The sequence below is a fragment of the Pipistrellus hanaki genome (assembly GCF_964339955.1).
Source record: "Pipistrellus hanaki genome assembly, chromosome: 11".
Lineage (NCBI taxonomy): Eukaryota > Metazoa > Chordata > Mammalia > Chiroptera > Vespertilionidae > Pipistrellus > Pipistrellus hanaki.
Window position 1 is genome coordinate 1,911,136 of NC_140513.1, and position 27,367 is coordinate 1,938,502.

Sequence of the window (27,367 nt, forward strand, 5' to 3'; positions counted from 1 at the left end):
GACCCCTCATCATTGATCCTCCCCCGACTCTCTCTGAGCTGTTATGGACCTAAGCTGGCCTGTCATTCTCATGAAGTGATCAGCAGGAATCAGTGCCCAGGGTTCCTGCCCAGGTGTGTGTGTGTGTGTGTGTGTGTGTGTGTGGCTTCGAGGGGCTGTGCAATGGCTTACAGGCCCTGGCTTTGGTTTGGGATGGCAGTGTGGTACATGCAGATGTGCTGGTCTAGGTGGGGAAGTATTTGATATATTTTTATAAAAACAGATGAGTTTACTGCATGCAGAAAGAAGTCCTGCTTAAAACCCTCGCTGGATTTTTTTTTTTTTTTTTTTTAATAGAAAGCATAGAAATAGCACGGAGCTTTACGTGGAGTGTGCTGTAAACAGCACTAAGATAGAATGATACTCTCCCGAGAGGCATGGCTTTATAATTTTGGGATCAGCGTAGACTCCTCTGAATGCCAACGTGTTGGCAGCGGGAAGTGGTAAATTTCAAGAAGGGCCCCTAAACCGGACCTTCTGGGGGCCCTGGGCTCACTGAGCACCAGCTGCGGCTCAGGGTGAACATTCCGGAGGAAACCTGGAGTGTGCAAACGGAAGGCCCACGCAGGGCTGTGCGGGGAGGTGCACCTTTGACAGCCGCGCAGCGGGGAGGGGCTCCTCAGAAGCAGGGAAGCGTCCTTCGCTATGGCCTGGGAGCCCGGATCTCACCGCCTGGGAGCTGGACGGGGTTATGGAAGGGGCCTGCGGGACAGCCTCTTACCCAAGTTAACATCTCATCCAAAACTAACGTCCCAGGCCTGGAAGGGCGGTGATGTAAGCTTGCTTTGCCCGTGCGTTTTCTGGTGTCATAGCAACGTGGTCTGTTCCCAAAGTCCGGCCAGGTCTCCCGGCAGCTACTAGCCGCCTCACTTGTGTGCAGCTGGAGTGGCTCAGGTCCTCTGATCAGTTGCATTCTTCCTCACTGGGGTAGGCGCTCCTACTCCTGCTCCTGCTCCTGCTCCTGCTCCCGCTCCCAGGTGTAATGTGATCCCTTCTGTGCACGCCTGGTTTCATGTGTGAGACAGTCTTACTAGGACAGATGCGTCCATACCTACCTGTCTGTGTGATGTTTCCAGAATCATACATTGCTGGAAACAAGCTGTGACAGAACCTCCACCCCACACGTCAGACCCCACCGCTCTTAGACCTCACGCTCAGGCTGAGGGGGTCCCGGGTCATTTTCTGGGCGAAGCCGCAGGCGGTGCTGATGTGCCCGGAGGTTCGGACCAGGGCCCTAGAGTTCCAGTGGCTCTCTTTCTTCAGGTGACCACTCGCTGCAGAGGGTTTTTAAAAGTACTTCTGACCTCCGGCGTGCAGTGGGTGAGCGTTGGGCTCTGAATCACAGCGGACTTGATCTTGTGCCTCACAGTTTGTTGGGAGTCTTTTCCGGGTCCCAGGGCCACAGTGGACGGACATGAGCTGCTCCTGGAATTGGACATTCTTGGATGCAGATGAGCCAAACACAGCAATATGTCAGTTGCTGCAAGCTTTCTAAAAGTCACCCAGCTTTCGACTTTGAACAAGTCACTTACGTCCTCTGAGCCTCAGTTTCTTCACTGTGAACTAAGAGTTGGACTGTAAGTTAGTGCTCCTAGACTTCCCGGGCCTTCAGTTAAACATCCTGACCGAGGTGACTGGGTCGGAGTGCTCACGGCTTGATAATATCTCAGCAGATTGGCGACTTTTAGCCTGACCTGTTGACTGGTGACCTGTTTACCTTTTCCTCTATGTCACATTGTTTTTGAAAGGTAATTTCCTCATATTACACATCTCTCTTTGAGAGGTTAATGTTTGTCATTTCGGTAGCTGCAATAATGAAAGAAAGGATACTCCGCCTTCAAACCTGTAGCTTTTTGCTTTAAATATATACATATATACGTGTGTGTGTGTGTGTGTTTGTGGCTAGTATATATTCAGACACTGAGTTTTTTCCCTTCAATGTTTAATATAATGTAGTTTACATGAAATACTCATTTCCCCCCTATTTTAAGTTGGTCTGAAAGAGGTCTACCATCAGTAATTTTCTGATGTATTTTTTAAGCCTGTAGTTATTAGAAATTAGTAACTTAATGTTTAATGTCTCTTTTTGTGAGGAGAATAAAAAATCATATATATTAGGGTGTAAATATATATATATCCTACATATATGAATATATATTCATATGTATATATAAATTCGTGTACATATGGATATATATATTCACGCATTCATTCATTCTCAGGGTCTTGCTAATATTTTCTTGTGCCTTCTCTTACACATTGCTAATGTTTGTTCTATACAGGGAAGTAGCCAATGGCAACAATATTTTGAAAGATGGAATGAGTTCCGATTGACATCTAATGAGTAAAGTGCCTTAAAAACCAAGGTTTGGTAAAAAAAAAAAAACCATGCGTGGCAGGCAGTTCCTGGCCTAGCACCATAGGTCTCTGTGTAAATGGCAGTGAAGACCATGAAGTATCTGAGTAATGAGGGACAGTGTGACCTTCCGTTGGTGATGGCGACCCCGTGGGGAGGGATAAGGAGGAACAAATGCAGTGACCGAGTGTCTGCAGCCACTCAGACCTGGCTGCTCGTGGCTCACGGCACAGTGACAAACTCGAAATGTATTCATTTTAAGTTTCAAGGTGGTTTTATCAATGCTTTACATACAGGTTATTGGATGGGTAGATGCTGAGCTAACTTAGGTCTCCAGCTATACAATATTGTTGTAATAAAGTTTATATTTATTGAGTGCTTACAAGCCAAACATCGTGCTAAGCATTTTACAGGTAAGATGCTAGAACTCTCCTCACAGCCTCAGGGGACGAGACCGGGAGATGAGGGGCTGAGGCCTAAAGTCACATCAGCTGCTGAGCTGGGTTTGAACCCTGTTGGTTGACTCCAGAGGCCCAAAATTTAATATTTCACATTGTTAAATTGACTGAATTGCTTGCTAATGGCACAAACTAACTCATATCAGTGATTCTTAATCTTTGTTTTGTGGGGAAAGAGGGGGCTCAGTTCCCCTCTGAAATCCAGGGGAACTGTGGACCAAATATGTCTTCCCCACCAAGGACGTTGGCAGAGAGATGAAGTACTGGGTATGGCTTCGGGGGCTTCATAGGCCCAGCTTGGAGCTCAGCCCACCCTTCTAGATAGGTCCCTGCTCTTAAAGTGGCCTCGGGCTTTATTTGGAACAATCTGCTTTTTTAACTAGTAGGTAGAAGAGGCCCAAGTCTTTACAGCTGGGCCTACGTGCTGCTTGCATTTCAAATCATTTTGTCACAAACTTTCATATTGAAAGGTTCTTTACACCTCACTGGAAATGCACCTTCAGGTGCCACATCAAAGATCCGAAGTGGAGAACTCTGGTCTGGAACTTGCTAAACATGAGGCAGGCCCAGCTGGAGTCCAGTCTGTGCTGGCACCTTAGCACCGAGAAGAATTCCTTTGGGGTTTTTCCCCCCAAGGTCTATGCACTGTTTTTCCCTTTGAATCTCAAAGTGCATATAAAAATATATATATTTAATGTTTCTGGCCTGCATCCTTCTTCTTTTCCCTGGACCGCTGGCTCTCAACCTTTCCCGGGCCTCAGAATCACCCGGAAGACCCCACTCCCCGAGTTTCTGACTCGGAGACCTGGGGCAAGGCCCGGATTGTGCATTTTTCACAGGTCCCAGGTGACGCTGATGTGCTGGTGTTCGGACCACCTGTGAGAACCACAGGCCTGGGCCTTCAAACCACCTCTTTGTTCCCGGTGTTTCTGCTTTAGTCCTCTGAGTCTGAAACCTAAAGAAATTTCATTTCTTCTTAGGGGAAGTCTGTATGGTGACTTTTGGATACACACATGACAGATATCCTCTGGCCTGCACATTGTACTAAGTAATTTTGTTCACGCTAATAAGTCAAGCGTAAGAAACATTATTCACAGAGGAATACACCTTACCAGAACTGAGCTATGTCCCTGCAGGCGACCTTTGAAATAGGATACAAGTGTCGGCAAGTTGTCCATCAAGCTCCCTGATGGCAGAATTCTGAATGGAGTCTCTGGAGCTCTCCTGCCCCGGCTTGTATGACCTTGAGAAGGACTGAGGCCATTTACGTCACACGTGACTGCAGGCTTTGGCAGGTCTCACCATCAGCTGCTTTACTTACACACCAAGTAGTATGTCCTCCTCCCGTCTCCCTCCTCCGTGCATTGGGAGGAGGAGGGACTGGGAGCTGGTGTCTTATCCTTTCGGGTGTGTTTGTGCTGAAGGCCCCTCGTTCACCTGCTGGAATGTCCCCTAGGAAGTCACCTCAGAGCCTCGCAGGACAGTATAATAGTATCTTACTAGAGGATGATAATTGTCTCGCTGTTAACATACTAACTGTATTGTCACTGTACTAGTGTAATATTTCTGCTTTGCATCTGCTGTTCCTGGTGATGAACAGCCCATCTATGCCTGAACCTGTGTCTGAATTGCCTCTGAGTTTTTTTCTAGTAAAAACCTGAGTATAGGAAATAAGTTAGAGTGAAGAAATACCTGCCTTCATCTATACCCTTAGTTGTGTTTTGGGTTGTTTTTTTGTTGTTGTTTGTTTTTGGGTACTCCTCACCTGAGGATATTTTTCCACTGATTATTTTTAGAGAGAGTTGAAGGGAGGGGGAGAGTCAGAGAGAAACATCAATGTGAGAGAGACATCAATTGGTTGCTTCCTGCACACACCCTGGCCAGGGCCGGGGATCAAGTCTGCAATTGAAATCTTGACCGGAATTGAACCCAGGACCCTCAGTCCTTGGGCTGGCACTCGACCCACTGAGCCAAACCCGCTTGTTTGTTTGTTTATCACAGACGAGTGTGTGCAAAGTTCTCTCGGGCGCTAGGCTCTGCAGTTGCTGCTGTGTGGGGTGCGCAGATCTGGGCTCCTGGGGTAGAAGGCCACACCAGCACCCGCTTCCCAAAGTGAATAGTCAGCTGACGTCTTCTGAAGGCCTTGCTGGTACCTGCCACGGTGTTCATCAAGGTCCGTGTAGGTCTTAGCTGCCTCACGGCCCGTCATGCACCTTGTCGAGGGCAGAGAGATGTGACACGTGTGTGCAGGTCCCGCTAATGACAGGTCCCATGGCAGGTACGCTGGAGTCCATGTGTAATCCCAGGTGTCTAAGCCATCAGTCTGTGAGCACCGACAGCGTGAAAAGAAATTGATCTACGTTCCTGCTGTTTAATCTCAGAGCCCTCACCCTCCTCAAACCTGCGTTTGTTTTTGTCCGAAAGGCTGCTGCGGAGGTACAGTTACAGCGTGGCTTCAGACCAGCACACGGGGAGGTCTCGATCTGTTTCCTTTGGTGTTTGAAGCAAGAACATGGGCTGACCCTGCTCCACTCTGACAGGAGTTTCCCTCCCGCCTCTCATCAGGGATTGCAGGTCTCTCACTTCACTGACCAAGTGGTTCCCCCATGGTCCCTCTGTAGGGCAGACTTTTTAAAAAATACTTTTTTATTCATTTCAGAGAGGGAGATAGAGATGGAAACATCAATAATGGGAGTGAATCATGGATCGGCTGCCTCCTGCACGCCCCCCACTGGGGACCAACCCCACAACCCGGGCATGGCATAGGTTGGCACTCAACCACTGAGCCACGGCAGCCTGGCTGTAGGGCAGGATCTAACTAAGGCAGTGAGAGAATAAACTCATAAAATATCACTAATAGCAGGTGGTCTTTGACCTGCCAGCGTCACGGTGATGCTGATGATTGCCGTTGCAGTTTTCAGCGTAGTGGTGAAGGCGGTGAGGAGTCTTGTGTTGGCATTGGACAGAAAGCCTGGTCTCCTGTGCCAGCACCTGTACCAGCGGGGCAGGCTGCGAGAGCTCGTCATGTATCTGAATTTTACCCTCAGCAAATGCTTCTCAGTTAAGACCCAGTACGGTTCCTGGCAGGTCCGTCTGACCCCTGGGCCCCCAGCGGCCCTCGGGTTCTGAAGAGGAGAGGCTCCTGCTTCCTTCCAGCTCTTTCCCGGGTCAGGTGACTGGCCAGGCAAGTGCTCCCTGTTGAAGAGCCAGCCTGCCCCTGGCACTGCGCACACGTGTGTGCGTGTGCCACTGAGGACCACGGTGTGAATGCGTGGGGTGTGCTCTGCACACGAGAAGTAGAATGATGTCGGGGGCAAGAGATTTCCATTGTTGTAGAGTCGCTCAGTCCCCTAGTTTGACTGACCAGGACGGCACATTGAAGGGGTATTTCCGGCTTTTCCGCGCTCAGGGCAGTTAGGTGAATGTGGTGTATGGGGCTCAGCGTCCATGCTGTGTAGTGGGCACTGGGATGCGGACCAGAGACGCTGGTTACTTGCTTCGTGGCAGGCGCTGGGGTGGCCCCGGTGTCGTCGGTGGGCCGGGTGGTCGCTGACCTGGAGCTCCCAGCCAGTGGTCAGCCCGTGCCTGAACACACTTAGAACAAACTGGAATGCATGTATTTATATTCTCGCCAGAGGCCCGGTGCACGAATTCGTGCACAGGTGGGGTCTAATGGCTGTAGCTGCCGGCTGCTGGGTACTCCCTCCCTTCCCCTGGCTGGCCCGCCTCCTGGTTGAACTCCTGGACGAACTCCTGGTTGAGGGGGCAATTTGCATACTACGATTCTACTATATAGGATATTTGACGCATATTTAACATGAGATGGGCAGGAAGTAGGGTAAAAGGGAAGACAGTGGAGAAGTGATAACTTCACAAATATTTTATACTTGTCAGGGCAATTAGATGAAGGCTATGCTGTTTTGAAGGCAGAATTCAGCTCTATACACTTAAGAATATTTTAACTCCTAGTCATTCAATCAACAAGCTCAGTAAATCATCACTTAACATCATTGTTAGGTTCTTCGACTTTAAGCAAAGCTGCCTATACGGTAAGCAGTTTTACGGTAGGCTGATGGATATAAACGAGTTGAGGTCCCGAATGCTGAAGGAATCAGACGTGCTTCGAGCACCTACTGTGCCTGATGACACCGGGGTAGCTGCTAGAGGTGCAGCCCTTACTGAACAGGCACGTCCTCTCTCGGTGTCACTTCCGCCCGTGAGGGAGGCGTGCTCAGAGCTAATGGCATGGTGACACAGAAATACAGCCGCTAAGTGGCAACGGGACCCGACCTGGCCTGGGGCGGGCGGGAAGCTTCTCTGAGGAAGTAGGTTTAAGCTGAGCGTTGAAGGGTGAAGACTTAGCTGAGGGTCTGCAGGTCCTGAAATGGGGGGTGTTTTGGCTGAGAGACTGAGAGGCCAGTGTGATGCGTAGTTGGAGGGAGCGGTGGTGGGGCTGAGGTGATGCAGGCCACGGAGGGCCTGGCACTGACTGTCCAGCCTTGGGGCTCCCGGAGTCACGCCCTGTGCCACACACGGTGTCCAGGGCTCCGGGACGGGTCGCCTCCAGTCGCCACGCAGCCCAGGACTGAGGAAGAGACATTGCTCTTCTCCCTGTGCGGACGAGAGCTTAAGGTCAGACATCAGAAGGCCCACAGCCAGCGCTGGCGGAGCGTGACTCCAGCTCGGAACCGCTGATGCTGCGGCCTGTGCCGACCCTTCGCTACTGACCATCCGTTTATCGCTCAGCACCCAGACTGTCAAAGCAGAGTGCCAGTTCCGCACCATCTGAAGAATTTCCCCGCAGCCAGCCGATTGGAAATGCAGACTCAGAGGACGGGGAGGGAGGCCCAGGGATTGTCCGCATTCGCTCCCAGGGCCGCCTCTCAAGGCGGGGTGGGAAGGAGGCGGAGCCGCGGGACCTGGGCTCCCTCCGGTTGCCTCTGTTCACTCTGCTGTAAGCTTATGTCCATGTGTGTGCTTTCCTCCAGTGACCATGAGAGGCGCCAGGCTGACAGCACTGGAAACCGAATTACCACTTGTCCTCAGAACAGGTAAGGTGTCAGCTCTGTCTACTGGTTGGGGGGACAAAGGGGAGCTGCTCCCCTCTCCTGCACTGAGGTGCTTGGGAAATATTTGAATGAGTTTAAAAAGGAGAGATGCTCCCTGGCTGGTGTTGTTCAGTGGTTAGAGTGATGGATTGAGCACTGGAGTGTCTCAGGTTCGATTCCAGGTCAAGGGCACCTACTTGAGTTTTAGGTTTGATCCTCTTGGTGTGCGCGGGAGGCAACCAATTGATGTGTCTCTCTCACATCAATGTTTCTCTCTCTCTCTCTCTCTCTCTCTCTCTCTCTCTCTCTCTCTTTCTCTCTCTTCCCTCCTTTCCTTCTAGTCTCTAATAATCAATGGGAAAAATATCCACCTGTGAAAATTAGCAAAGAAAACAACAAAAATAAAAAAAGGAGAGATGTTCTAATCATGGGACTCATTCCAAGAGCTTATGCCTGGATTCCCGTGAGGGCTTTCTGGAATATCAGGAACCCTTAAACTTTGCTTACCTAAATGAAGAATCTCACACAATATTTCTATTTTTTTTTCTAGGGACTAGAAAAGATGGTTAAAATTTAGAATTTTAGAACCAAAGAGAAAAGCTTGTTGCCAAAAATGTTCTCACGTGCTTTGGCTTCTGTAAAGCGTTTGGAAGGAGCAGGCTTCCAAAAGCAGCCACGTATGCTTACATCACATTTACACACCGAGCAGCAAGCTGGGTGTCCAGGCTGGCCCGCCTGGCCACTGCCCGCTGCTGGGCTGGTGCCATCTTTGTGTAGGACTGAGCTCCTGTCCCTCTGCCCTGGGCTCCTCCTCTGGAGGACCGGCCCCGACAGGGCGGTCTCTGCGTGCAAAAGACAGCGTCTCCCGGGACTAGACCAGTCAGCAGCAACGTCAGTGGAACAAAACCGACCTTACGGACAGCATACTTTAGATCGGAGCGTCCTCTGTTTTCCCTGGAGTGGAAGTGAGCTCGGGGCTAGGCCGGGAGACGTGCTGCTGAGGGTTACCCCGAGTGGGTCCCAGGTCTGCGCCCGGTGCTCCCTCCCAGCGAGTGCTCTGCGCGCAGGGCCAGTGCCGAAGTGTGACTGCCATCCTCCCACTCAGGCCGCTGCAGGCTGGTGGTGTCGCACTTAGTTTTCTAGTGTTTTTTTTTTTTTTTAATTAAATGGATTGGGGTGACATTGGTCAGCATGAACAGACAGGTTTCAGGCGTCTTTACTTATAGCTGTATTTAATCCAACTCCTCACGGTGACCTCGGTTTCTCTTCTCGGTTTGAACTCTTCTGTGATGCAGTCTTACCAGCTGCCCTTACCGTGGCCCTTTCACGCTGACTTGCTTTGTGATTTACCTGTAAGATTGTTATTTCTGGGTGTGACCCCACAGCTTCCTGTCTCATGATTTGCTATCAGAAATGCATTCAGACAAAAATTCAGTTAATTTTTCTGGCTAATGAACTTATAACTCAAAGAGCCAAATCAGTGTCTATTAACCAGGTTATAATTAAACAAGAGCGTAGATGGTAATAGTTAATACTCGCGGGTTTCTAGGATCATTGCTACTCTAAACTTGCCATGCTAGGAGGAGATAATTTACATATATATATTATATATATATATTGATTTTTTACAGAGAGGAAGGGAGAGAGACAGAGAGAAACATTGATAAGAGAGAAACATCGACCAGCTGCTTCCCACACATTCCCTACCGGGGATGTGCCCAAAACCAAGGTACATGCCCTTGACCGGAATCGAATCCGGGACCCTTCAATCCCTAGGCCGACGCTCTGTCCACTGAGTCAAACCAGCTAGGGTAGGAGTTAACGCTTTAGCACAGTGTTTCTCAAACAGGGCATGTACGTCACCCAGATAGGAATTCCCGGGGCTGCCTGTTAAAATGCAGGTTCCTGAGGCACTAAGAGTGCAAGTGACATGTCTACTCCTTGGCCTGGGAACTTGGCCAACTGTGTTCGCTTTACCACGTGACCGCGGCAAACTGCTCTTTTTTTTTTTTTTTAATATATTTTATTGATTTTTTACAGAGAGGAAGGGAATGATATAGAGAGCCAGAAATGTCGATGAGAGAGAAACATCGACCAGCTGCCTCTTGCACATCCCCCTCTGGGGATGTGCCCGCAGCCCAGGCACATGCCCTTGACCGGAATCGAACCTGGGACCTTTCAGTCCGCAGACCGACGCTCTACCACTGAGCCAAACCGGTTTCAGCAAACTGCTCTTTTTTGAGTGTCCCTATTCTCATCTGTAAAATAGGGCAAGAGCTGCTCACCTCAGAGAGCAGCTGTGAGGGCCGGGGCTTGGGGTTTGGGTCAGCCAGATCAGGGCTCCGCTTGCAGTTCTCCCCTGGTTTCCTCCTGCTAGCTCTGTGACCCCGAGCGGAAGGCTAAACGGCTTCTCTCCCTATGAAGATGGGACGGAGACCACTCACACTGGGAGAGGGGTGTGTCTGATGGTGTCCGTGGGAGGTGAGCAGCACCTGCGGGACACGTGGCCGTCATTGCCTGGTTTGGAAAACAGCTGTAGAGACCACAGTGGGAGAAATACATGGTGTGTGTACAGCCACGCTCGGCGAGGGAGCTGCTTTTCGTATGTGAAGATGGTGCAGCTGGTCCCCTGCCCTAAAGAACTGGGCTTTGAAGGGGAAGTTTGCCCTGATGCCCCTTTCCTGAGCCGGCGGCATGAGGCGTGCACGCTCCAAAAGGAGAAACGACGCCTGGTTCGCACCCTGAGGACAGGACCCATGTCCGTGGGTTACACATACACGCATGCAAGTTCTTTGGTTGATCACTTCCACCAGCGTTTTCTTCTTGACCATCCTCCAGTGCAGTGTTTCCCAAACTTCTCTCATGATGAGAATCACCTGGTGGAGTTGTTAAAACACAGATTCCTGAATCCCAACTAAGAAGTGCTAAACTAGAATTTTTGGGAACATATAGGTAAAATTGTATACTTAACTAGTGCTCTAAGACAGATGTTATATACAGAGCACTAAGTTAGGTATGCAATTTTACCTATATGTTCTCAAAAATTCTAGTTTAGCACTTCTTAGTTGGGATTCAGGAATCTGTGTTTTAACAACTCCACCAGGTGATTCTCATCATGAGAGAAGGTTGGGAAACACTGTGCTATACTAACCTGTAGACATTGGAGCAATTGTCAGGAAGGAAATGCTGGTGGGAAGTGACCAACCAAAGAACTAGTTTGCATGCATGTATAACTCCTGGACACAGACGATAGGGTGTGAGGCCTTGGGGGGCGGGGGGGGGGGGTGGCTAGAAGGGGTCAATTGGGGGGAAACGGGGACACAAGCAATGCTTTTAACAATAAAGATTAAATTTTTTAAAAATCAGAATTAAAAAAAATACTATACTGTTAGTTCCTTTTTGCAAACGTTTACCTACTTTTACGCACCGATTTGAAAAATAAACACTATCTTAGCCAAAACCCAAGGCAGAATCAGAAGTAGGAATAACTCCGATTTGGTTCTTTTATGAAGTTGCGGTGACAGTCGGTTCTGGCGTGTGGCTTTTGGTTTCTCTCTGGCTGTAGCACTCCTCTCTGTGGGTTTGTCACGGGCAGGGTATTCTCACGCCCACGCTGCTCCCATGACAGGGCTCTGCACACACTTAGAGGCATGGGACGCGTGTGCCGCCCTGCCTTCCAGGTAGCTGTTGGCGGGGAACGTGAGGCTGTGTGGTCACACTGTCTTCCTTTTCCCAGTCTGGTAGTGGCACCAATGAAGAGCCTTCAGCGTCTGTAACGAACGTCCTGGACCCGGCACAGCACGTCTGTGTGGGAAAATGGCCCAACAAGCCAACCTCGGGGAGCTGCTCTCCACGCTGGACTCCCCGGTGCTGAGCGAGCGCGATGAAGTCACGGCCATCTTTAAAGAGAACCTCAATGCTGGTGAGCGAGAGCAGGTGCTTTTTAGCTCATCTGTCGGTCGGCAGAGAGCAACTAGAGCTGAGCAGAACCCTGCGGGCAGCTGCGGTGTCACTTCTCAGGAGCCTTTAAAGCCCTAGAAAGAGGTGGAGCCCCTCTCAGTGTGTGTCTAGCTTCTCCTTCAGAACATTCAACTGTGCACACAGACACAGACACACACCCGAGAATCCCACAGTGAGCCCCACGCACCCAGCACCTGAGCTTCTGCCGTTCTTTTTTAAAATATATTCTTATTGATTTCAAATGAGAGGAAGGGAAGAGAGAGAGAAACATCAATGATGAGAGAGAATCATTGATTGGCTGCCTCCTGCATGCCACACACTGGGAATCGAGCCCAAACTCGACCATGTTCCCTGACCGGGAATTGAACAGTGACCTGGTTCTGTTCATAAGTCGATGCTCAACCACTGAGCCACACCGGCCGGGCAAAATAAATTATCTTTTGTAATTAAAAAGTAATAATAAAATCTTAGCATTTCATGTGCTTATATGGTTATTTAGGCAAATAAATTTAGGTTTACATTCGCTTAAACCTAAGTGAATGGAATGAAGCAGAGAGAGCTTCGTACGACTTTGGGTAACGTATAGAGAAACATTTTCTGGGTTTTGTGACAGGCAGCGATGTGAGGTAAATTTAGAACGTTAAGGGAAGTAACTATGGGAAACCACCTTTCTTTCTTTAGACCGTGGTCCGATGCTTGTGAACACCTTGGTGGATTATTACCTGGAAACCAGTTCTCAGCAAGTATTGCACATCCTGACTACCTTGCAAGAGCCACACGATAAGGTAACTGCAGACAAAGAGCAGAGGGTGGGAGGCGTTCTCCCGAGAGGGGTGCTGGCTTCTCTGTGCACCCCATGCAGGCTGCAGAGCTCGCCCCTCCCCCAACCTCTGCCTGCCACCGCTCCTCCTTCCCAGGTGTCACCCGCAGGACCTGTGTACAAAGTGAGATACATTCCAGAGTCTTTTTATCTTGCTGTTTAAAAAAAATCCTGGAATCCCTGTACTAGAGTGGTACAGTGCCACTTCATAAAGTACCCGTTGTTAAACCCATGCGTTAAGTAGGGTTTTTCAACTTCTGATTAATGTGGGAAATCTTAAGTGCAAACTAACTGATGGATGAGTCCAGCTTCCCAGCTCCTGGAGGGCCCTTCCGTTCTGCTTAGCAGAGCACTGTGACGGCAGACTTGGGGCGTCTTGAGGTCATAGGCTGGTGACTTCCCCAGAATAGGAAGACCTTGTTCTTTTCGCTCGGGGCTGGATGTTAACTTCCGCTGCCCCCGATCTGTGTCTGGGGCCACACCAGGTGGCCGGCTCCCATGACAGGGAGGCAGCTCCAGCAGGGCCTCAGCTTCAGCGCCACGGGCTGGGCGTGGTGAGGGTGAGGGGGGCTGTTTGTGCCTCAGAAGGAGGCTCCCTGCCTCGCCCCAGACCTGTGTCAGGGGATCCTTTCTCAGGAAGTGCAGGCTGTCCTCTCTCAGGCCATATGGGTCAGTGTTTTGTTTGCCAACATGATTTAAATCTTGTACTTGACCCCTTTACCTGTGTGACCCTTGCTCTACATCTTGGGGGGCCAGGGGGCCAGGGATCCATCCACTGGCCTTTGTGAGGGTCTCATACATGCACCTGAGGGTCTCCCTTGGTTCCCTAGATCCCCCCTCCCCCAGCTTTATTGAGATACGTTTCCCTGTTCTCTCACACCTCTAGCATCTCTTGGACAAAATGAATGAATATGTGGGCAAAGCCGCCTCTCGGTTATCCACGCTCTCGTTACTGGGCCACGCCATCCGGCTGCAGCCGCCCTGGAAGCATAAGCTCTCTCAAGCACCTCTCCTGCCTTCTCTGCTAAAATGTCTCAAGGTACGGCGCGTGTAAGAATGGCGCGTGTAAGAACTCGAGCGAGATGGCTTTGTGCGTGTCGTTTCTGAATGTTGAGACACTTCAAGCAAGCGCGCTAGATTTTAAGCTTGAGAGTTTGAACACTCCAGGCATTTGGTGTTTCTCTGAGTGCAGAGTTGGGACTGAGGCCGTTGTCAGGGCATCACTGATGCCCAGTAGCTTTTGGCCGAGCAGATACGGTAACGGTTCGGGCAGGTTGGTTCTCTTTCCTAAGCCTCTTCGGTGCCAGCCTTGGCGAGCTTTCCCTCAGGTGAAAATAGGCCGGCTCGCCTCTGGGAAGCCCGTTCCCAAGCTCCTTTTAGCTAATAGAGTGAGGCCTTAAAGGCCTGGTGCCGTGGACGCACCGCTGCCACGGCTCCTGCCCGGTGCCTCCCGCCCGGTGCCTCCCGCCCGACACCGCCCGAGGTGTTCCTGCGCGGGGAGCACACGTCTACAGTGCCTGATAATTTGAGCGCCACGCTGGCTTGCTGAGCTGCGCAGGGCTCTTTGTCAATCTGTTCCAGTTCCTGGGCTTATTTCTGGCGGGAAGTAAGGAAACATGGTGAGTGTGAAGTGCTCGCTCCTCCCAGAGACACAGGCGTGCGGAGTATTATCTCGGCTCGTCCGGCACAGCACCCTGCAGGGGGCTCGTGTGTCTGCCAGGGAGGGGACTACTACTGCTTTAGGGTCCCTGGAGGTGAGACCCAAGGAGACACGCTGAAAGGTGTCATTAAAACATGCCTGTAGTATTGGGGAAAAATAGGAACAATTTTAGCAACTTTACTAAATTTTTAAATCTCCACCCAAGGATATGTGTTTATTGATTTTTAGAGAGAAGGAGAGAGAGAACTATCGATTGGTTGGCTCTCGTACATGCCCTGTTGGAGCCCCAGTAGGGTATTGAACCCAAAACCTAGGCATGTGTCCTGATAGAGAATCAAACACAAAACTTTTTGGTATACGGGACAATACTTTAACCCATCAGCCACTTGACCAGGGCAATAACTTAATTTTTTAAGCTAGTGGGTCAATGAGGATATAATCCAGTTTTGAGGCACCCCATTTAATTTAGAGTCTAAAACTACCCATCTTTTCCAAAAAATTACTTGAAAATTACTCGTGGGCTGTTCCCTGAGCCTTCAGTTAGATGTTGTAAGACGAGAGTTAATCCTCTCTCGGGAACTCTTAGGTTCTAACCGCATTTTCCATTCTTATCATCAGATGGCTGCCTGACAGGTGCGGGCTTGATGTGAAAACTAAGTATATTTAACGCTTCCTTTCCGAACCGATACCTCCTTTTTAAGTAGAAATAATGAGGGTCTTAGCCTCCACGGGCGTCTTGGTCACTACCTTGTTTCTTAAATCCCAATGCCGGTCACTTGGCAAACAGCCTTGATGTGGTCAGGGCCAGGGGAGGCGCTGTCGCCGTCCAGGGCTCAGGATCCTCAGCGTCAGGGTCTTCATGAGCCCGCAGTGAGCGACTCGCTAGGCAGGTCTGGTTGTAGACACGGTCAGAGGGAGGCCGCCATGCTGCCTTTATCTGCTGGTTTCTAAGCTCCGTGAAGGTGAGCCGTTCAGGACCCTGTTCGTGCTGAGCTAACTTCATCTTACGTTACGCATCTGTGATCCTTTGAAAAGTGTGTGACTTGTCCATGTGTAGTGGCTTGTGTAATTGAGTGTAAAAAGGTAAGCATTTTAGGATTTGGCTGCCTGAACGAAAACAGCTGCATTCTTCTGTCCTGTTAAAAAGTAGCCTCCTGCTTTCACATCCTCGGGTTTGAGGAGTGGGCGTCGCCCCACGCAGGTTAAGCTCCCCCGGGTGCTGGTGGGATATGGGTGGGGGTGCGGGGGTGTGGTTCCTGCCAGCTCCTGCAGCCGGGAGGCCCTCGGCAGCTCCTGTGGAGACGGCCGCAGTGCTGTCCCTCAGCCTCCGGGCCTTAGGGGGCTGAGTCTGAGCGAAGCTCTCATTGGGCCCATGGTCCTCGGCGCCCCGAGGCGCAGCCCTGCACCCACAGGTGCTTCTTCTCGCACCCTTTCCTCCGCAGGTGGACACTGATGTCATCGTCCTCACGACCGGCGTCCTCGTGCTGATCACCATGCTGCCCATGATCCCGCAGGCAGGCAAGCAGCACCTGCATGACTTCTTCGACATTTTTGGCCGTCTTTCGTCCTGGTGCCTGAAGAAGCCAGGTGAGACCCCCGTGCCTGTCCGGTGGTGCTTTCACGGACGAGCAGGTGGTGAGCATAAGGGAAGGACGTGCCGACCTCTGTTGCTGGCGTGGGTGTTGTCGCCAGCCAGACGAGGGACTCGCTGGCCGTGTCCGCTGCAGGCTGTGCGCCGCCTCTCTTCCCTTGGCTTAAAGGGTTCCTCCTAAGAGTGGTCGGAGGGAGAGCTCCCTGCCAGAGCGGGACATGCTTGCCTCAGCCCCTGTTCTGACAGGACACAGGCCCCTGGCCCAGGACCTGGTCCCGTGTGTGTGTGTGTGTGTGTGTGTGTGGTGGGAGGAGGGAGGAGGGACGCTGCACACCCCCACCCGAACCCTTGTTCCACATGGGGTGGACACGGGAACCTCGGCAGGCAGCGCGTTGTCAGTGTGCCTCCAGCTGTGAGCGTGTGAACTTCCCAGCACCAGGTGTGCTTTTGAGAGGATGAACCGGCTCAGCACAGCCGTGGGGCCGGGGGGGGAGTCCCTCTGGGGCAGGCGGGGCTCTGTCCGCGGGGGCCCTGTGGTTCCCACCGGTCCAGGCAGGCTAGCGAACTATGTGTTCCTCCTTCCACTCTCGGCTCTTGTGAAGCGAGTGTCAGGACAGTCTGCGTAGCTGAGGCTGCTGCTGGTTTTAAAGGTCCTCACACACCTGGGCACAGATATTTAAGCCTCGCCGGGCACCACGCACAGTGCCAGGCACTGAGGGCAGAGGCTGCCAGCAGTGCCCTTCTCGGGAGTGCTGAGCCGGGAAGGGCAGGGGCAGGAGGATGAGAGGTGGTGGGGCCGGCAACTGTCCTCGAGGCGGCTCGGTGTGGGAGGCGCCCGGTCCCTTCGGGGGATGACTGGGGAGGAGGCAGTTCGCTCAGCCAGAGCCCGGGGGTCGCTTCACGGGAGGGCGTGTGTCCAGGGGCCACAGGGAGCCGCCCGTGGATTTTCAGGGTGGCTGCGTGCTCACACTGGTTGTAGAAAACCCCTCTCACTCTTGGGGGGCCCGGGGGAGTGCCTGTAAGCAAGGCGTCGGGGGCAGCTTTGGGCTCGTGTCTGCCGGGCCCCTGTCAGCCTGTGTCCCGCTGAGGCTCTGGACGCCCCTTTGCAGGCCACGTGGCGGAAATCTACCTGGTCCACCTGCACGCCAGCGTCTACGCCCTCTTCCACCGCCTCTACGGCATGTACCCCTGCAACTTTGTCTCCTTCCTGCGCTCCCACTACACCATGAAGGAGAACCTGGAGACCTTCGAGGAAGTGGTCAAGGTGAGCGGCAGCCGTGTGGCCCATGGCCCTTATGCCTTTGTATTAGATCAGAGGGGAGCTCTGGAAAGAGAGCCCTCCCCAGCCCAGGGCCCCCATCCCAGCCCTGAGCAGCCACGGCTCTGCCCTCTGCCTTGATGGACGTGCCTGCCCGGTGCCGTGTGGCCCTGTGACGGGCCCTTCCCTTCACGGCGCCCAGGCTCCCCTGTTGCAGCGTGCATCCGTGCTCGTCCCTCTTTATGTCACATAATGTCCTGTCGTGTGGCGATAGCTAAGCCTTTCGCTTGTCAACCGGACCCTTCTAGCCAATGATGGAGCATGTGCGGATCCACCCGGAACTGGTGACCGGATCCAAGGACCTTGAACTGGACCCTCGGAGGTATGGAAACACCGGGTACTCCTCAGGCTCTGGTGAGATCGCAGTGGGGTGGGGAGACGTCCTCTCCAGAGGTCATTGGGGATAAACCTGTTAGAGAGAAACAGCAAACCAGTACGGATCAGACATCACCTGGCGTTAGCTCTGACACACCTTCAGAATGGGGAGCGGTTTTCTCCCAGCCAGGTTGCCTGATGGGGTAGGCAAGGACTCACATCTGCCCCCATAGACCCCGCCTCCGCCGAGCACCGGGCACGGGTTTCACCAGAATACTAGTGAGGTCCAGGCGCATGGCTTTAAATTGTCACATGTCGTTGACTCTAAGATGCCATTGAACAACAGAATGTACTTGTGTTCTACTTTCTTTATACCCGAGAAAGAAAAAATACCGAATAAACCAACCTGTGACTGGCTAGCCTCTGCTTCCCAGTTTCAGAGAGATTACATATGGAAAGTCCCTGTAAGAATCAAGAAGTTACTGCAAGTGCATCTATTGCTTTGGTTGAAATAAAACATCTCTGCGACATGCACTTCATTGTCTTCTCTGAGGTCCGTCTCTGAGTGTCTGTGTGTCCTGACACTTTCACTAATCACTTTCCAGCCGCTGAGAATGTGGGCAGGAGACTAGCAGCCGTGCCCCCCGTGTCAGAGGCCGCCACCGAGACCCTCACCTGCACTGACCCCAAGGCCCTGCCTCTAGGGCAGCTGCCTGAGGCCCCACAGCCGGCTCTTTCCTGTGTGTGACACCACAGTCCCCACATCTCAGCGATGCTGAGCGGCCTAGAACAGTGGTTGGCAACAGACGAGATCGGGCGCGTTCAGGGTGGTATAGCTGTAGACCAGAGCCAAATATCAACAGGACAACGGTGGAAATTTCTTTGGAGAGCCAAATGTTTTAAACTTCTAATGCCACTTCTTCAAAATAGACTCGCCCAGGCCGTGGTATTTTGTGGAAGAGCCACAATCAAGGAGCCAAAGAGCCGCATGTGGCTCAAGAGCCACAGTTTGCCAACCACGGGCCTAGAACCGTTGCGTCGGGCGGGTGTTTCCTAGGGGATCCTGGCACGGCGGTGCTGCCGGGCTGCTCTCCGTGAGCCTCGGAACACGGAGGCGAGAGCCCTGGGGTGACTAGTTACTTAGAAACACGGAGGGCAGGTGATGTGGTCACAGGAGGACCTTTCTGCCTGAGCGAGCAAAGGCATTTGTCTTCCATTTAGCGAATCTGGCAAACACCAGGAAGTAAAAGAAGGAAGGGAACGCACCCATATCTTGTTCTTCTCATTGGAATTATTGGTGGGAGCGTATCCGTGTGTGTGTCTCCGAGTAGTTTTGTTTGTTTGGTTTTTAAATATATTTTCATTGATTTTAGAGAGGAAGGGAGAGGAAGAGAGAGAGAGAGACATCAGTGATGAGAGAGAATCATTGATCGACTGCCTCCTGCATGCCCCCTAGTGGGGATCGAGTCCGAAGCCCAAGCACGTGCCTTTGGCCAGAATCAAACCTGGGACCCTTCAGTCCGCAGTCCAATGCTTTATCCACCGAGCCACACCAGCCGGGGCTCTGAGTAGTTTTGGGTACTCGTGTAAGAGTATATCCTGAGCATTTGCTGTCACTTAATCTGTGAAAGCATGGTTTGTAAAGCCCGCTTTAGTAAGGGACAATTTAGATACAATGAAGTTCATTCGTTTTGTTAGGTTTGGACAAAAGGCTCACTCGCCATAGAAGATGCTCCGTTGCCCAGGAAGCCCCTTCCAGCCCTCCCTCCCTCCCCCTGGACGACCACGGGCCCGCTGACGGGTCACGGTCTTTCCTCTGCAGAGTCTGGCTGGGCGTGGGGCTGCTTCCTCCCTCTTCCCATCACGAGCTGTGTTGTGCTATGCTAGGCCGGTGCACATCGCCACGCGTGTCTCTCTCCGTGGGCCGTGCTCTTAGTGCAGAACCTTGGCTCCCGGACGGAGCCCTGAGACATTCTGTACGTTTCCCGCGGCTGCTCCCGGGCAGGGACTTTCTGCCAGTGTCTGCGGCCTGAGGACGGTTTGGAATCCCGGCACTTTGACCCGGGGCCTCACGTCACGCTCAGCTCCCCGGCAGCTCCCGGGCCTCCCTGATCTTTGGTCACCTTCGTTCCAGAGGAGATTTCCCCTGGCGGCTGCTCTGCGCGGTGTGTGTGCCGTTTTGAGCCAGGCCTAGTCTTTGTTGATGAAGTTTTTCTTTCAGTTTAGTGCCTGGTAGATGGATAAACCACTTTAAATGGGAGGATATAGGTTTATGAGATGAATGCCTTGTTTCTGGTCAATACTTCTCGGGCTGGTGTGGCTCTGCCTCGCTCTGCGCTCATCACGCGTCAGCGGCTGGCTGGAGTCAGCACGCGTATGTATCTGATCGATTAAACAGACTGCACCTTGCGTTTCTTGACTTCCTTTGCCTTTTACAGGTGGAAGAAGTTAGAAACCCACGATGTTGTGATCGAGTGTGCCAGAATCTCTCTGGACCCTACAGAAGCCTCCTACGAAGATGGCTGTTCTGTGTCTCACCAAAACTCAGCCCGCCCACCCCCTCGCGCAGCCGACGTCACCGCAAGCCCTTACGTGGACCCGCAGAACAGCTTCGGTAGGAGGGACTCTGGGACGCATTGTTGGTTTTTGCTGACTTTCTTATTCTTTTCCTAGAAGACGACTTGGGTCGGCTTCCCAAATATTTAAAATTTGAATTTGCCCCCATTTCTGCGGATTATTCCTCCTCCGAGTGTGATTTAGGCCCATCTCCTCAGCCTCCTGCCTGATCATGTGCAGCAGACTTGCTGTGTCTGCGACGCTTAACAAGGAAGATGGATTTAAGTGTTTGACTTCCTGTGTGTAAGGGAGTCTTCCTCCTTTTCCGGCACATGAGGCCCTCTGGGCCGCAGCACTGCCGTGTGCCCGGGTCTGCACGGAGGAGAATTGGGGTGGCACAGAGTCCAGACTGCTCTGCAGGCAGCCCCACTGGGGCATCACCCGGCCCTGCCCCTTGGGTTTCCCTGCATACCCCTCTGCACTCGTTCCCCAGGTTGCCAGCGCCCTCAGATCTCACACTGCTCCTTTCAGGAAGTTATTCTTAAGGCTGGCTTTTCCTTGGAGTCCAGACTTACAAATGCAGCGTGTCCCTTGGTAGCACGGACTGTTGTTGGGAGTTGAGAAGACGTATTTTTTAAACAAATTTAATTTGAGAGAGAGAGAGACACCAATGCATCATCCGCCGTCCATGCATTCATCGGTTGCTTCTTGTCTGTGCCCTGACTGGGGACCAGCCCCCGTTGGTGCTCCAACCAGCTGAGCCTCAGCGAGGACGCGGTGCCCAGGTGTTCCATCAGCACCGCCAGGCCACACAGTGAGGCGTGTGCTCTTTCCCTTTCGTTGCAGGGAGCGTGACTTCCACCCCGCACTCCGCGTCCCGGCCAATGTCCAGCACACCAGGGCAGCTACCTCCGCCTCTGAGTTCCCCTGCACCGCGGCTGTCCGCCGAGGCCCCGCAAGTACGGTCCCGAGCGCACCTGTGTCTCCTCTGCTTGCCGCCGGCGCGGGCCATTGGGTTCGGGCGTTGGCACGTGGTCGGGGAAATCTCACTCTGCTCCTTTCAGGAAGTTATTCTTAAGGCTGAGTTTCCCTTGGAGTCCAGACTTACAAATGCAGCGTGTCCCTTGGTAGAGCTTTAACGAGGTGCCTCTTTCTAGCTGGCAGTGGCCACTGCCCAGGGGCGTACACGCTGGGTGAGGGGTCTTGCTCATCCTGACCCGATTATGCTTCCCAGGCTGCTCTCTGGAGCCCGTCCCTGGTGTGCGGCATGGCCACGCCTCCCACCTCTCCTGGAAACGTGCCACCTGACTGCGCCCAGCCCTACAGCAAAGCCTTCGGGGCCCCTGGTACGTCTGCCTCGGGTGGGCTTGTGGGTGGGGGTGGCCCTGCCATTTGTGACCAGGAACAGCCTCGGTCTGACTGTGTGTGGGGACTTGCAGCAGTGAACCTGATGTTGGCACTACCGCAAACCTTGGGGGTTTCTGGAACATGCAGAGTGAACCCAGACACCAGAGCCTGGCCTGGAGCCCCCACGAGTGATCGCTGGCAGCTTTCCTCATGGCGACAGGCCGCCAGGAACGCGGCCGCTCAGCAGGCGGGCCCAGTGACTGCGCTCTGCCCTTGTCTCTGAGCAGGTGGAAAGGGAACTCCGTCGGGAACCCCGGCGACCTCTCCTCCGCCCGCCCCGCTCTGCCATTCGGATGACTGCGTGCACGGCCCGTGCCCCCCGTCCACAGCCCCACACGCCCGGAAGGTATGCTCGGGTCGCCCTCTGCCCTAGCACGGGGGCTGGCTGCTCGCTCGCTGTGCCCTGAATGTGGTGGCCTTCACCAGAACACCTGGCACAGAGCAGCCGGCAGCTCTCCCAGGGGCAGCTGCCGCGGCTGAGCCCTTCCTGGGGCCCGCGGGCAGAGGTGCTGGCGTGGTGATACTAAGCTGCCCTTTGGCCCTTGACCGCGTGGAACGCCTGGTATAGAAACGGTGGTGAGCGCCTGGCCCCTCAGCGCGACTCACAGCAGGGGCCCACAGTCTTCTTCCTGGACTGTTTGTTTAAAAGAAAAGAAAAGCCAAAAAACTAAAGAAGATTCTGTGCAAAGCAGTGAAAGTCGTCAGTCAGATCTTGGCCTTTGGGAACGTGATTGTGTAACTCCCTGTAATGGAAGAGGACATGCGAGAGCTGACCCAGCGCTCTTCCTCCCGAAGCTCTGGTTTATTGGAGCGCTGGCTGGCACTGGTCTTCAGACCTGAGTGTGGCCAGCAGTTAGTTTGTTAAGTGATGCCCTGAGCCCGTCTCTTCCAGATAAACAACTGGCAGTATTTGCTGCCAGTGATAACATTCAGCTCCAGGTGAAATTGGAATATTAAGACACTGGCATCCGCCCCCAATGCTAGCTCCCCCTGGTCTCCTGTGAGATGGGAGGTCATGGAAGTGTGGCTAGGCCTTCGTGTTGTCAGTATTGAATGGTGAATTGTTTCAGCTGCATGACCTGGTGAGCCAGTCTATGCCAAATGCCCAGAGATCGATGCTCGAGCCTCATGCGTGGTGAAGGCGCTTTCGTGTACATGCCTGTTCTTTTTAAAAAATATATTTTATTGATATTTTACAGAGAGGAAGGGAGGGGGAGAAACACTGATAAGAGAGAAACAAGGTACATGCCCTTGATCAGAATCGAACCTGGGACCCTTGAGTCCGCAGGCCGACACACTATCCACTGAGCCAAACCGGTCAGGGTTAATGAATATTCTTAAAAACTTCACTTTTAATTCCTAATCCAGTAACTTCCAGGAGATAGAACACAACCCATAGACAGGAGGTCCTGGGGTTCTCCATAGTTTAAGGACATAGGCGTCCCGAGACAAACAGCTTTCTGACCTGACAGCACAGGTACATGGGGGCTTCTCTCACGTGGAGGCCGGTGCTCAGCCTCGCGAGTGACGTGCACATGCCCGTCTTTGCAGGAGGAGAGAACAGATCCGGCCCGGCCCTGCCTGCACAGACAGCACCATCTTCCCAACGACCGCGGGCTAGGTAACGTCTCCTCTTGGGGTTACGTGTGGGGACGGAAGTCCTGGAAGGCTGCAAACCCCCGAGGCTAGAGACACCAAACCTGCCCTTTGCCCCAGAGGCCGCCTAACAGTGACAGCTTCTCAGCCAGCGCAGGGGAGCACCCGTGTGCGGGCTGCCAGCCGTGGCTTGACCTGTGCGCGGAGCGTTAGGGACGGAGTTTCCTTCCTGGGCTCGTGTTTGCACCCTTAGTCAGCGGGGGCAGGGGCAGGCTCTGCCCCGGAGCGCCCCCCAGCCTGTCGGCCCAGCAGGAGCGTCTCGGTCCCAGCGCTTTCCAGCGTGTTCTCTGACTCGGGTTGTCTGTTTCTAGAAGAACTTCCTGGCAGCAAAGAACTTCCTCTCAGTGACCTTCCCGGGTTCTTAGGCGGCCTGGCCTCCGAAGAAGACAGCATGGAGAAGGACAAAGAGGAAGGTAACACCCGGGCTCCTGGCCTGGGGAGGCTGTGAGGTGGTAAAGCTGAGCCCGGGCCTCGTGGTGTCTCTCCTCTCGGGGAGAAGAGGCGGGAGGTGCACTCTGGGCCCAACGCCAGGTGAAGGGATGCCATTCTGCAATGTCCTGTGGGTGGCACTGCCTGGCCTGCCCGGGCGGCCTGCTCACCTGGTGTCTCTGTCTCCCTCCCTCCCCTCAGCGGCAATTTCTAAAGAACTTTCTGAGATCACCACCGCCGACACCGAGCCTCTGGTTCCTCGAGGAGGCTTCGACTCTCCCTTCTACCAGGACAGCCTCCTGGGCTGTCCCAGGAAGACCCCGTCAGCCACCGCCGGTGCGCAGGGCACCAGTGTGCACCCCGAGTCTCTCAACTCGTCCCTGGACAAGCTGGGGCCCGACACACCAAAGCAAGCCTTCACCCCCATTGAGCTGCCCTGCGGGGGCCCTGACGAGAGTCCTGCCGGGAGCAGGGAGCGCCAGACCCCCCCGGAGCCCAGGATCCTCACGCCCAGCCCTTTCAGAGTTCCGTCTCAGAGGGGCGCGGGCCTCGGCAGTGGGCAGCCCCCGCCCTACGATCATCTCTTTGAGGTGGCACTGCCCAAGGCTGCCCACCATTTCGTCAGCACAAAGACCCAGGAGCTCATCAAGAAGGTGCCAGGAAGCGCAGAGGGAGCCTGGGTGCCCTCTGCCTCCCCCCTGGAGGTGCTGGACAGGCTGATCCAGCAGGGCGCTGATGCGCACGGCAAGGAGCTGAGCAGGTGAGGCCGCTGAGAGGGGCTCCGTCCTCCGCAGGGTCTGTCCCAGTGACCTGAGAACGTGGGAGGGCGCAGGCAGTGTGCTCCGTCCGGGGGCTGTGTCCTGCAGACGTGCACACTGAGCTGGATCGTCCTCGCGCCCGTTTTGACACGAGTCGTCCTGCCTCTGCGTAGGCTGCCTGGCACTGCGCTCTTGAGGACGGTCAGGCTCCACGCTTGCTCTCGCAGCGGAGGGCGAGGTGGTGACATCTCAGATGCAGGCATGTTGGCCGCAGGCCCCCCTGCTAGCCAAGGGCTTCTGTTCGCTGCCAGCACTCATCAGGTGGCAGAGAAATCAGCCTTTCAAGCAAGCTCAGGCCCCGCCCGGCTCAGCGCTCGTGATTTCTGAGATCTGTGAGACACTCTTCAATCCTTCTTCTTTTTAACCCTTTTTTATTTTTTTTCTTCAACCTTTCTTTTTATCCCCTTTTCAAAGGAGGTCCGAGGAAGGCGTGAGGGAAGTTTGAATTCTCGGCCATTTCTCAGCAGGTTCTTGGGAAATGTTAGTTTTCATTTGCCTTCTGTATAATAACCTAAGGCAGAATTTGACAGAGATTGTAATAGTTAACATCTCTCTCTGTCTTCCTTTTTAAGATTGATTTTGGATGGGGGGGTGTGTGAAATAATTGTAATAATCTGAGCAATAAAGATCTATTTAATTAAAAAAAAAAAAAAAATATATATATATATATATATATATATATATATATATATGTATGTAAAACAAGATTGATTTTGGAGAGGGAGGAAGAGAGAAACATTGATGTGAGAGAAACATCACTCACTTGCCTCCCAGACGCGCCCTGATGGGGAATTGAACCTGCTATCTTCTGGTGTACAGGACAGCCCACTGAGGTGGTGCTCTGACCACTGAGCAACACCAGCCAGAGCTAAGATTCCGCGCGCCGCCCCCCCCCCCCTCGCCTTTTTTTTTTCTTCCTAAAATATATTTTTCTGTTGATTTCACAGAGAGAGTTAGGAACATCAGTGGTGAGAGAGAAGCATGGATCGGCTGCCTCCTGCACACCCCACAACCCAGGCCTGTGCCCTGACTGGGAATTGAACTGTGACCTCCTGATTCGTAGGTGGATGCTCAACCACTGAGCCACGCCAGCTGGGCTAAGATCGTATTTTAATGACATTCAGGATAATAGGCCCAGGTAAACTACCTCCTCTTTTCCTTAAACTCGGTGACAGGAGTGTCTCAACCCAGAGCTGCTCTCCATGTGTTTCAATTGAGGATTGAAAGCGGGCAGCTCTCAGTATGTTTGGTCACCAGTCACCTTGGAAGCTGAGCAGAACTCGTCAGCCCCAGAGTGAGCTCTGGGCGCGGCCCGTGGCCTCGGCCTTCCCTCGAGTGGGCTGTCAGGCTCCTCGGCTGGCTCCGCAGGGACTGGGAGCAGAAGGCTTTCTTGTGCCACAGGAGAACCTGACCTGCTGAGGGACAGTCCCAGGTACGTAAGACCGTAACTCTGTGCTTCAAACCTTCTCCCCAGGCTGTCTCTACCCAGCAAGTCTGTCGACTGGACCCACTTCGGAGGTAAAGTTGTTACTTCCGCTCCAGATCCAGCCCGCATGGGCCTGCCGCCTGTCGCCTTCCTGTCCACGAGGGAGGTGCTCTGTAGGAAGCAGATTCCCGCTTGGCTCCTGTTCCAGCCACGTCACCGTGTGCTTACTAACGGGGCTGTCAGTGCTGTCCAGCCCGCTCTCCTGTTGTGGAGAAGTGCAAAGACCATGCGCTTCGCAGCAGAATTGCGGGAAGTGCAGACCCCATGCCGAGCCCCGAGAGCAGGGGGTGGTCCTGGGGAGTTCAGGGAACAGACCAGGAACGGAGAAAAGGGAGCTCAGACGTGGACGCGGAGGGTCCAGTTTGTGGGGAAAAGGGAAGCGTGCTCAGTGTCCCCGCGTCGTGCCCTTAGTAAGGGACGGAGGTGGTGATGCTTCACTCCCGCGGGGACTGCCGGGAGCCCCCGGGTCCTGGCCAGGGGGCGGCAATCTCTTTGTAAACACTGTTTCCTGGGTGACAGACCCTGCGGGGGGTGGGGGGGGGCTTGGTTGAACGCCAGGTAAAAGGCCTCTCTGCCTCCTCCCTCTGCTTCAAAACCAGGCTCTCCCCCCTCAGATGAGATCCGCACCCTCCGGAACCAGCTGCTCCTACTGCACAACCAGCTGCTCTACGAGCGATTCAAGAGGCAGCAGCACGCCGTCCGGAACCGGCGGCTGCTCCGCAGGGTGATCCGGGCGGCGGCTCTGGAGGAGCACAACGCAGCCATGGTGAGCGCCGGGCGGTGGGGTGGGGCAGGGCCCTTCGCTGCGGTAGGAGCAGCCCTGAGCCAGTCACTTCCCACCCTGGCTCTGCTCCCGCCTTGTCTGAGGTTCGCACGCGAGTGGCTGCCTCTCTGGGCTCCGGCAGCTCTTGGAAGCCGCGGGGACAGCTGCTTTTTTGTGTGTGCGTGCCTGTGTGTGTGTGTTTTAATTTCTTTATTGATTAAGGTATTACATGTGTGTCTTCATCCCTCCATTAATCCCCCCTCCCCCACTCATGTCCTCACAACCCTGGTGATTATGTCCATTGGTTCGGCTTACATTCATGCATACAAGTCCTTTGGCTGTGTTTTTTGTTGATCTGTCATTGGCTGTGATGATAACAGGGCCAAAGGTTATTTTGTTTTCCCAAATGTGACAGCAGCTCTCCTGAGCTGTTTTATGGCCCCAAATGCGTGGCACGCAGTGCAGCCAGTTGGACCTGGACACTGGCCGTGGCTCTGCCACTTGGGAAAGTAGGTGAGCCCGCGGCAGCTGTCACCCAGCGGGTAACTAAGGAGTGACCCGCTGGCCGGGGCGAGCAGCGTGATGTGCGTCCCTTCAGTGACCTGAGGGCAAATGTGGGAGCCCTAGAGCTGGAGCCCAGCCAGACAGAGCGGCGGTCCGGTCCTGGGCCTGCAGCATGGGTAAAGG

General features: G+C 53.5%; 1 protein-coding gene across 4 annotated transcripts in view; it reads left to right on the forward strand.

Moving 5' to 3' along the window:
* The window catches only part of TSC1 (TSC complex subunit 1), a 33,351-nt gene that overhangs the window by 1,209 nt on the left and 4,775 nt on the right, over window positions 1-27,367 (forward strand). For 3 of the 4 annotated variants that reach the window (XM_084898646.1, XM_084898648.1, XM_084898647.1), the window contains exons 2-17: window positions 7,842-7,904; window positions 11,638-11,823; window positions 12,543-12,646; window positions 13,568-13,720; window positions 15,784-15,928; window positions 17,042-17,196; window positions 17,499-17,572; window positions 20,004-20,179; window positions 20,968-21,080; window positions 21,356-21,467; window positions 21,756-21,874; window positions 23,080-23,149; window positions 23,496-23,597; window positions 23,815-24,373; window positions 25,906-25,949; window positions 26,517-26,683. In XM_084898646.1, the coding sequence (XP_084754772.1) occupies window positions 11,718-11,823; window positions 12,543-12,646; window positions 13,568-13,720; window positions 15,784-15,928; window positions 17,042-17,196; window positions 17,499-17,572; window positions 20,004-20,179; window positions 20,968-21,080; window positions 21,356-21,467; window positions 21,756-21,874; window positions 23,080-23,149; window positions 23,496-23,597; window positions 23,815-24,373; window positions 25,906-25,949; window positions 26,517-26,683 (2,199 nt within the window). In that variant the 5' untranslated portion in view covers window positions 7,842-7,904; window positions 11,638-11,717. The remainder of the gene's footprint in view (window positions 1-7,841; window positions 7,905-11,637; window positions 11,824-12,542; window positions 12,647-13,567; window positions 13,721-15,783; window positions 15,929-17,041; window positions 17,197-17,498; window positions 17,573-20,003; window positions 20,180-20,967; window positions 21,081-21,355; window positions 21,468-21,755; window positions 21,875-23,079; window positions 23,150-23,495; window positions 23,598-23,814; window positions 24,374-25,905; window positions 25,950-26,516; window positions 26,684-27,367) is intronic. The other variant, XM_084898649.1, reaches the window with a different exon arrangement.